The following is an 11,038-nucleotide window of genomic DNA, read 5'->3' on the forward strand; positions in this document are numbered from 1 at the left end:
TACTTCCCTCTTGCGTTTGACCTCCAAAAATGTATCCCTTCCCCTCCCCCATTTCTGAAGAAGGGTCCAGACCCGAAACATCAGCTTTCCTGCTCCTCTGATGCTGCCTGGCCTACTGTGTTCCTCCAGCTCTACACCTTATCAACTCACACTTGTCTGGATTAAACTCCATCTGCCATTTTTCCACCCAACTTTCCAGGTGATCTATATCCTGCTGTATCCTTTGATATCCTTCTTCACTATCCACAAAACCCACCAATGTTCATGTTGTCTGCAAAATTACTAATTAGACCGCCTACATTTTCATCCGAATCATTCATATTTATTACAAACAACGGAGGTCCCACTGATCCTTGAGGAACACCGCTGATCGCGGGCCTCCAGTCAGAAAAGCATCCCTCAAACTTTAAAAGAACATGATTGGAACTTATCGCCAGCCACATCTTGATGATTGGACTTGAAGAATACTCTTGTTACAGTTTGCCATTAGGGATGCACCTAATGAGTCCACAGATCAGTCCATTTGAACTAATAATATGGACATGAGTTGTGAGGAAACCTTAAATTGATTGAAGAAAAAGTTACAAATCAAAGCTCAGAGACTATACTTTCAAACTATGTGTCAGTTTCAGAAGTAAAAGCTAATCAAAGTAGGAGTTACCCAAAATGAATTTGAAAAATGTTCAACAAACAATGAAAGCTAGAGCTGATAAAAAGGCCAATGTGCAAAATTACGTTTTTGGAGTAAAGGCTCGTGTATTGTTCCCTGTCTCTTGAGGATCCATTAAAAACAATGCTCGCTGCAACTTACCAAATCAAAAAGAAACTCAATAATGTGAAGTAAGCGGTGAGTTCTCCAGACAGAAGGATGATTCAGTGAGTGTGCAATGTTAATGGATGGGGGAAATACTAAGATGGGGGGAGGCAGTGAAATAGTGGTGGCATAAATGGATGTAAAATGAAAACATCAGAATGATGAGAAACCGAATCAGAAATTGCAAATTTAAAAGTCAACCCTCCTGTAATCAAATTGTATAACACAGAGGAGCTTAAAAGCTTTGAGTATTATGAAATATTATGCTATCTCCCAGAACAGACTTATAAAAGCTGTTACAGAATCATAAATAAGACAGGAGAAATTCTCATGCTTCACGGTAAATACAATGTGGACCGTGTAAGATGTTAATATAGGAGATGCTTTACCCATAAATCAACATCATTACAGACTCAACCCAGGGAAATTAGCTGAACTGAAGGAAGAATTCAGGCCCCCAGTTGACAATTGTATTATTGAAATAAATCACAGTAGTTAGTGCTCACCCTATTGTGATTGTGTCTAAAACATAATGATTGCCAATCGATTTATCACAAGTTCAGTGTGGTAACAGTGACAGAACTTTATGAGATTTCACAATTAGAGGGTAGTAATGATGCTGGCAGAAGTTACCACTAAGTTCTGGCTTCTCCATCTTTGTCCTCACCTAAGACATGGTGACCCTCAGTTTAAACCACCACCAGTTCCCTTCCTCTCCAATAATGTCTCAGTCTCTCTAATGAGAGAGGGGAAACATGGCGATGTCATCTTACTTGTCTGAATATTACCTGCCAGCAGAAAACTATGATAAACGTTTAAACTGGCTTTAGATAGAACAAAGATCAATACAGCACAGGGACAGGCCTTTCAGCCCCTTCAAGCCTGTACTGACACATTTTGCCCTTCCATACTAAAACTGTCTTCACTTACAGGATCCGTATCCCTCTATCACCTTCCTATTTGTGTATTCGTCCAAGTGTTTCTTGAATCCTGCTATTGTGTCTGCTTCCTCTACCTCCTTTGGCAGCGCGTTCCAGGCACTCACTCCCACTTTGTGTGAAAAACATGCCTCGCACATCTCTTTTAAACATCCACCCCCAAACACCTTGACCCTGTGTCCCCTCATAACTGACCCCTCCACCCTGGGAAAAAGCCACATACTTTCCACTCTATCCATACCATTCACAAACTTATAAACTTCTATCAGGTCGCCCCTCAACCTCCTGCATTCCAGTGAAAACAAACCCAGTCTATCCAACCTTTCTTCATCCCTAAAATCCCCTATACCAGGCAACATCCTGGTAAACCTTTTCTGTACCCTCTCCGAAGCATCCACATCCTTCTGGTAGTGTGGTGACCAGAACTGTACCCAATATTCCAAGTGCGGCCTAACTAAAGTTCTGTAGAGCTGCTGCATAACTTGCCTATCTTCATACTCAATGCCCCTTCCAATGAAGGTAAGCATGCCATAGGCCTTTTTTAATGCCTTATCTACCTGCACTGCCACCTTCAGTGATCTGTGGACCTGCACACCCAGATCCCTCTACATATCAATAGTCCTAAGGGTTCTACCGTATAATTTCCATCTGTACTTGACCTTCCAAAATGCATAACCTAACATCGGTCCAAAGTGAGTTTGATGTTAGATTTGAACATGTGATCCCATTTAGTTTTTGAATTAAAGCATTAGTAAAAGTCCCTGCTCAATCTGAAGTGATGAAGGAAATGCTCACTTTCACTTGCTCTCTATCTCTGTGCTCTATAAGAATTTCATCATTTGTGCACTTCAATTAAGTTTCACAATCTGCAGATTGTTTTTTCTGATGAACTAGCGTATACATCCTGATTTGACAAACTAACATGCAATCCAGAGATAGTAGGAACTGCAGATGCTGGAGAATCTGAGATAACAAGGTGTAGAGCTGGATGAACACAGCAGGCCAAGCAGCATCAGAGGAGCAGGAAGGCTGACGTTTCGGGCCTAGACCCTTCTTCAGAAATGACATTCGATCCAAGCAACTTTTGGCTGCTTCATCTTCCCAGCTAACTTTTCAAAATAGCATCTTAGAATTGTACAGTACAGAAGGAGACCATTCAACCTATCATGTCCATACCCGTTCCAGAAACAGCTGCCCAGCTAATCCCACTCTCCAGCTCTATCCCTGTAGCCCTCTACACTTCATCACTTTCAACTGTATATCCAGCTCTCTTTTGAAACCTCCTATGGAATCCACCTCCATCACTCTCCCAGGCAGTACATTCCAAATCCTAACAACTCTCTGAAGAAAGAAGTTTCTCCTCGTCTCTCTCAGAGCTCTCTTGATGACAATCTTGAAATTGTGACACCTAGTTACCAACATATCAACTAGTGGAAACAGAATATCCTTCTTTACCCTGTCAAAATTGTTCATCATTTTGAACACCTCAATAAGGTCACCTCTCAATCTTCTCTGCTCAAAGAGAATAAACCCAATCTCTCTTATCTTTCACTGTGTCTAAAATCATTCATTCCTAATATCATTCTAAATGGGGTGCACAGTAGCTCAGCAGTTAGCTCTGCTGCCTCATAGCGCCAGGGTTCTGGGTTCAATTCCAGCCTCAGGCATCTGTCTGTGTGGAGTTTGCACATTCTCCCTGTGTCTGCGTGGGTTTCCTCCAGGTGCTCCGGTTTCCTCCCACAGTCCAAAGATGTGCAGGTTAGGGTGGATTGGCCGTGCTAAATTGTGCCATAGTGCCCAGGGATGTGCAGGTTAGGGTGGATTGGCTGTGCTAAATTGTCCTGTAGTGCCCAGGGATGTGCAGGTTAGGGTGGATTGGCCGTGCTAAATTATCCCATAGTGCCCAGGGATGTGCAGGTTAGGGTGGATTGGCCGTGCTAAATTATCCCATAGTGTCCCAGGGATGTGCAGGTTAGGGTTTGTTGGCCGTGCTAAATTGTCCCATAGTGCCCAGGGATGTGTAGTTTAGTTGCATTAGCGATGGGGATGGGAATGGGTCTGGGGGGGATGGTCTTTAGAAGGTCTGTGTGGACATTTTTTGGGGCCAAATGGCCTGTTTCCACACTGCGGGGATTCAACTAAATCTCTCCAGCACATTAACATCCTTCCTTAAATAAGGTGTCCAGAGCTGAACACAATATTTCAAATGTAGTCTGACCAGTGATTTGTAGAGGTATGGCATTGCTTCCTTGCTTTTATACTCTATACTTCTGTTCATAAATCCAAGGAGCCTGTAAACTTTCTCAACAACTGTTTCAATTTGCCACCCTCAGAGAATCATGCAATGAACCACAAGGTCCCTCTGCTCCTGTACACCCATCAAAGTTGCACTGTTGAGCCTATATTGTCTCTCTCACCAGAATGCATTACCTCACATTTCTCTGCATTGAAATTCAAAATGAGGCAATATATCTTTCACCTCCATTCTCTGTAGTTTTAGGCACAGAAGGTAGATTTCTAATTAAAACAAATAGATGGAGTTTAATTTAGATAAATGCGAGGTGCTGCATTTTGGAAAGTCAGATCAGGGCAGGACTTATACACTTAATGGGAAGGTCCTGGGGAGTGTTGCTGAACAAAGAGACCTTGGGGGCGCAGGTTCATAGCTCCTTGAAAGTGGAGTTGTAGGTAGACAGGGTAGTTAAGATATGGATATGGTCAGGATAAGGTATGCTTGCCTTTATTGGTCAGTGCATTGAGTATAGGAGTTGGGAGGGTCATGTTGCGGCTGTACAGGACATTGGTTAGGGCCACTTTTGGAATACTGCATTCAGTTCTGGTCTCCCTGCTATAGGAAGGATGTTGTGAAACTTGATAGGGTTCAGAAAAGATTTACAAGGATGTTGCCAGGTTTGGAGGGTTTGAGCTACAGGGAGAGGCTGGGGCTATTTTCCCTGGAGAGTCAGAGGCTGAGGGGTGGCCTTATAGAGGTTTATAAAATCATGAGAGGCATGGATGGGGTGAATAGACAAGGTCTTTTCCCCCCAGGGTGGGGGAGTCCAAAACTAGAGGGGAATAGGTTTAAGGTGAGAGGGGGAAAGATTTAAAAGGGACCTAAGGGGCAACTTTTTCACACAGAGGGTGATGCATGTAAGGAACGAGCTGCCAGAGGAAGTGATGGAGGCTGGTATAAATACAACATTTAAAAGGCATCTGGATGGGTATGTGAATAGGAAGGGTTTAGAGGGATATGGGCCAAATGCTGGCAAATGGGACTAGATTAATGTAGGATATCTGGTCAGCATGGACGAGTTGGACTGAAGGGTCTGTTTCTGTGCTGTATATCTCTATGACTCTGACTCTAAATTCCACATGGGAATAAAAATCATCTTCAATTTATTTGTTCTTCTTTTAGGCCTCCTCACTAGTCAAGTCAAGTTGTCCGAGTTTGGTTTCTCTTCCTAATTCAGAATGTTTCCTTTTCTATCTCCAGTTTTGCAATCTCTTGCATCAGTTTCAGGTTTTCCTCCTTTTAGCACTAAATATTGGATAATGATTTCAAGCATCTCCTTATGAGAAGCTGCTTTTATTTTCACCTTCAAAGCATCTCACAAATTTTGAAATGTGGTTGCCATTGAATAAGTTCAGTGACTGAACACGCAAGAAGCTGCCAGTGTATTTTTATCCACGGAACATAAGTTTATTGCACAAACGAAACAAAACCAAAAAAGCTGTGTGACAGCATGGGACTATCTTGCGATAAGCAGCAAAATGACCGATTCAACCCACAGTTTCCCCAGCAACATCCTTAACAGATACTCAACCCCAGTGGATATCACTCCTAGCTTCACTCGTTAATTTCTTAGTTGATGAGCGCACAGACTTTTCCTTACCGAGCATGAACCAAATGTGATTCTCCTCACCCCCTCCCAGAGATGTGGGGGGGTGCTGAATTGTTATGAAATTCAGCAGAGAGTGTTATTTTTGGAGCGTTTTGTGAAAGATTTCCCACTGTAGGTTTTAGTGAATTTTCCCATGCACTGTTATACAGTTTCATAATCTGCAGATGGTTCTTCTGACAAACTGGCATACACATCCATAGCTGCACACATCAGGACACTCTAACATTTCAATTGCACTGGGCAGTTACAGAAGTGCCCTCCTCTGCCAGGACTTGATTGTGCCCATGTCTCCAATGGTATATTGAGTCCCCAGCATGTCAAACCATGCCAGTCTGGTGTGACATAGCCACCCAGGGTGTCCCCATCAGTGTCGCAAGAAGACTAATACCATTCTGTGCTCCACAGGTTAAATGCCAGCCTTTTCTCTCTGCCAGCTCACACGCACTCCATCTGTTCCCTTGTGCCCACCTCCAACCGAGACTTGAAACCCCACTACTGCTTGCTGCAACCACTCTCACTGGCTCTCGCTCATACCACCTCCTCCCAACCCTTCCTACCTCCTGCACTCCCTCCTCACTCACTCACTCATTCCTGACCAGACCTCCACCTGACTGGCCACAGTCTCTATGGACTGCCCCTACTGGACCTTCAGATATGGCCATTTGGCTGAAACGTGGGCGGTGTGTTTGCTTGTGGGTCGTTGCTGTTGGATATAAGTGTGATATCGACGGAGCTAATATCACAATAAAGTCCACTGCATTGCCCGCAAACCCCTCCCACACAACCACCACCGCCGCCCCTCCTCCACCCACTCTCCACCACAAGCTGTACATTGCTGGTGACCGACAGTTATTTGGCCTTTTGTCCACTTGAAATTACACAACCATCAGCAAACATCCCCTTCTGAATGTAGGAAGATTGGACTATTTCCTAAACAGGAAAATCTGAAGCACAAAGGGATTTGGGGAGTCCTAGCTCAGGATTCTTTCGAGGTTAACGTGCAGGTTCAGTTGGAGTTTAGGAAGGCAAATACAATGTTAGCATTCATTTCAAGAGGAATACAAGAACAGAGATGTACTGTTTAGGCTCTGGTCAGGCAGCATTTGGAATATTGCGAGCAGTTTTAGGCTCTGTATCTAAGGAAGGATGTGCTGGCCTTGGAGGGAGACAAGAGGAGGTTTGTAGGAATAATCCCAGGGATGAAGGGCTCGTCATATAAGGAAAGGTTGAGGGCCCTGGGTCTGTACTCGACAGAGTTAGAAGGATGTGGGGGTGGATTTGTTCAAAACTTATAGAATACTGAGAGGCCTGGATAGAGTGGATGCTTCCACCAGGAGGAGAGACTAGGATCTGAGGGCACAGCCTCAGAGTGAAGGGATAACGGTGAGATGAGGAGGAATTTCTTCAGCCAGAGGATGGTGAATCTGTGGAACTCATTCACAGAGGGCTGTGGAGGCCAAGTCATTGAGTGTATTTAAGATGGAGATAGACAGGTTCTTGATTAGAAAGGGGATCGAGGGTTACGGGGACAAGGCAGAAGAATGGGGTTGAGAAACATGATCGAGTGACGGAACAGACTCGATGGACCGAATGGCCTAATTTTGCTCCTGTATCCTTGTGGTCTTATGGAGATTGTTGGGCCGAGGCCACTCCCTTGAAGATGCCCAGCTTCCTCAAAAGAAAACAGCTCCAGATTCAGCACAATCCATTCCGTCCCCAGTTCAAGCGAAGTGGATTTGCTAACATTGTTTTTGGGTGAATCTTTGATTTCGCAATGGGGCGCGAGTCAGGAATAGGTTAGTCATATTCGCAGCCGGCTTCTTGTGGTTTCCTATTCCTGCTGCTTTCATGACATTTTTAAACAGCAGGTTCCTCTTTAAGTCGGAAACGTGTGGCACGTTCCAAATGTAACCCCCAACCTGAGAGTGAGAAACAGGACACTCGGGGAGAGACAGAGAGGGAGGGAGAGAAAGACAGACGGAGAGAAATTGAAAGGGATAAGAGACCGAGAGAAGGAACGAGGCAGGCAGAGCAGGGGAAACGAAACTGGGATGGAGACAGACAAAGATAGATATACATCAAGATGAACAACGATGTACAGAAATGGAGAGAGATGGGAGAGCGTGGGGAGAGAGATGACTGAGAGAGGGATTAAGATAAGGAAGAAGAGGGGATGGGGTTGACCACTTGAGATAAGGAGGGATAGAGGACGCAGGGAGATACTGAGATAAGGAGAGACAGAGGAAAGGGGACACGCGGAGATCAGGAGTGAGAGAGGATGGAGGAGATTGTGAGATATGGAGAGACTCTGAGATAGGTAAAGTTAGAGAGGATGGGGGAGACTTTGAGATAAGGAGAAAGAGACAGGTTGGGGGAGACTCTGAGATAAGGGGAGAGAGAGAGAGAGCGGACACAGGAGTTAAGGAGAGAGAGTGTTGGAGGACTGGGGAGACTGTGAGCTAATGAGAGAGAAAGAAGTTGTGGGGGGAAGACTGTGAGATAAGAAGAGAGAAAGGACAGGGGAAAGTCGAAGATAAGGAAAGAGAGAGATAGAGAGATAGAGAGGACAGAGGGACACTCTGATAAGGAGACCAAAACTGCACACAATACTCCAGATATGGTCTCACCGAGGTCCCTGGACAATTGCATCAAGATTTAGCAGATAGACTCAGAGATAGTAGAAGCTGCTGATGCTAGAGTCTGAGATAACAAGGTGTAGAGCTGGATGAACACAGCAGGCCAAGCAGCATCAGAGGAACAGGAAAGCTGACGTTTCGGGTCTTGACCCTTCTTCAGAAATGAAAATAAACTGTTGCCTTTTACACCTCTCCAGGGCATGATGACCATAGCTCTATCGCTTTTGTGATCAGACCTGACACGAAGACCTTTTCCTGTTTCAATGTTGGCAAAATACACTTCAAAAAGTGTGAAATTCCAGCAGGATGGGGTCTTTCCCTCCGTCAGCGTCCTTCTCAGCATCTCCCCGAGAGGGATGGTGACCCTCAGGTTAAACTCACCACATTATCTCTCTCTAATGAGAGAGCAGCTCTATGGTCTTGTAGGAGCATGGCAATGTAACTTCTATTAGTGACATTACACACAATGAATCCATATTCCAGAGAAAAGTTCAATTCATTAATAAGGTTCAGAATGAAAAGCTGATGACTGTTTGCTGTTTATAAAAATAAAACCTGTCTGGTCTCTAAGGGAAGCACATCTGTGGATGTAGCCCAAATCGAGCCTCCAGACACACAGCGGCGAACTGGAGTATCATTTATTCACTTGTGGATGTGGGCGTCTCTGGCTGGGCCCAGCATTTATTGTCCCCTGTCCCGAGTTGCCCCCCTTGAGAAGGTGGGGGTGAGCTGCCTTCTTGAACCCCTGCAGTCCATGTGCTGTGGGTTGACCCACAATGTCCCCTTAGGGAGGGAATTCCAGGGATTCTGACCCAGCGACACTGAAGGAACGGCGATATATTTCCAAGTCAGGATGGTGAGTGGCTCGGAGGGGAACTTGCAGGGAGTGGGGTTCCCATGTATCTGCTGCCCTTGTCCTTCTGGATGGAAGTGGCCATGGGTTTGGAAGGCGCTGCCTGAGGATCTTTAGTGAATTTCTGCAGCGCATCTTATAGATGGTACACACTGCTGCGACTGAGCATCGGTGGGGGGAGGGAGTGGGATGTTTGCGGATGTGGTGCCAATCTAGCGGGGGCTGCTTTGTCCTGGATGGTGTCGAGCTTCTTGAGTGTTGTTGGGGAGTATCCCATCACACTCCTGACTTGTGCCTTGTAGATGGTGGGACAGGCTCTGGGGGAGACAGGAGGGGAGTTACTCGCTGCAGGATTCCCAGCCTCTGACCTGCTCTTGTAGCCGCTGTGTTTATGTGGTGGGTCCATTTAAAACAGAGGCTGAAAGAGCAGACCAGAGACTGGGAATCCTGCAGTGAGTAACTCCCCTCCTTCACTCTTCAGTGTCATCAGAAATTGTTGAATCAGTTAATAACTGGCAGTGAAGATTGAGTCTCCCTCAGGGAAGAGAGAGGGATCAGTGTTACCCACACTGTAAATGTAGCTGCATCTGCAAAAGAGGTTGACTTCATCTCTCTCCGTTTCTCTTCATTTAGAAGCACTGCAGCCTCCAGAAATCTGTTACGTGTTGGATGCTGTCCTCTTTGCCTATGGAATTGTGCTAACAGCTCTCTACTGCCGTCTTAAGGTGAGGTCCAGAGGAGGGGTCAGTGTGAGCGAGCTGGGTTAACATCAGTACAGATACAGTCAGTAACACAGGGTGGGGGGGAGAGGGGATATTGAGTGACAGTGTGAGGGAGAGGGATTAACATTAGTAGGGATACAGTCAGTAACACAGGGGGCTGGGGGCGCGGAGAGGTTACTGAGTGACAGTGTGAGGGAGAGGATTAACATCAGTACAGATACAGTCAGTAACACAGGGGGCTGGGGGGAGAGGGGTTACTGAGTGACAGTGTGAGGGAGAGGGTTAACATCAGTACAGATACAGTCAGTAACACAGGGGGCTGGGGGGGAGAGGGGTTACTGAGTGACAGTGTGAGGGAGCTGGGTTAACATCACGCTCTTAAAAAGGGAAATGATTGAGAAAAACGTAGGGATGTCTGTTTGAGATATCCACATGAAATAAGTTTATTAAATCTTTGACTCTTTAACTGAATGCAGCTACAGATGCGCAAAAATGAAACAGCCACAGGATCGGTATATGAGGTAAGGAACGTGTGAGATATGTTGGATCTGTTTCTGAACTGGGGCAGGGTGACCAGGAAAACACATACAAACAGCAGATTACAGGATAGAAATAGACTAACAGACACAACATGGGAAAATTGTCAGTCTCCACAGTTCAATCAACAATCATTCTGCTAAGTCAAATTCAGACATTAGCCCACCACGTTCATGCTAAAACAGGCTGCACATTCAGTCAACACAAACATTATCCTACCCTAACACATAGATAGCAGGTAGGTGAGAGGGTTAATCCCCCTCCGATAGGGGAACAGACTGCCCGGTGTGTGTAAATGGGAGAGGGGGTGGGTGAGGGGGTTAATCCCCCTCCGATAGGGGAACAGACTGCCTGGTGTGTGTAAATGGGGAGGGGGTGGGTGAGAGGGTTAATCCCCCTCCGATAGGGGAACAGACTGCCCAGTATGTGTAAATGGGGAGGGGGTTAATCTGTGAATTTGTTTGGATGTGACAGGAAATCCATGCCAATCAGAAGGACATTTATCACGAAATAAAGCCAGGGAAAATGGAAACACAGAAGGAAAAGCCGGTGAGTAGAAATTTAGGTTTCAATCTTTACTTTCTCTGTCCCTGCCCTGGGAGTGTTTGATGGGGGACAGTGTAGAGGGAGCTTTAC

At 45.6% G+C, this 11,038-nt stretch overlaps 1 protein-coding gene across 1 annotated transcript in view; it reads left to right on the forward strand.

Annotated features, from left to right (window-relative positions):
• Positions 1-11,038, forward strand: part of fcer1g (Fc epsilon receptor IgFc epsilon receptor Ig) — a 26,855-nt gene that overhangs the window by 2,698 nt on the left and 13,119 nt on the right. Inside the window, exons 2-4 of the mRNA XM_048620764.1 lie at positions 9,777-9,868; positions 10,342-10,386; positions 10,877-10,951. Of these exons, the coding sequence (XP_048476721.1) occupies positions 9,777-9,868; positions 10,342-10,386; positions 10,877-10,951 (212 nt within the window). The remainder of the gene's footprint in view (positions 1-9,776; positions 9,869-10,341; positions 10,387-10,876; positions 10,952-11,038) is intronic.

The sequence above is a fragment of the Rhincodon typus genome, chromosome 48 (genome assembly GCF_021869965.1).
Source record: "Rhincodon typus isolate 14 chromosome 48, sRhiTyp1.1, whole genome shotgun sequence".
NCBI classification, from domain to species: domain Eukaryota; kingdom Metazoa; phylum Chordata; class Chondrichthyes; order Orectolobiformes; family Rhincodontidae; genus Rhincodon; species Rhincodon typus.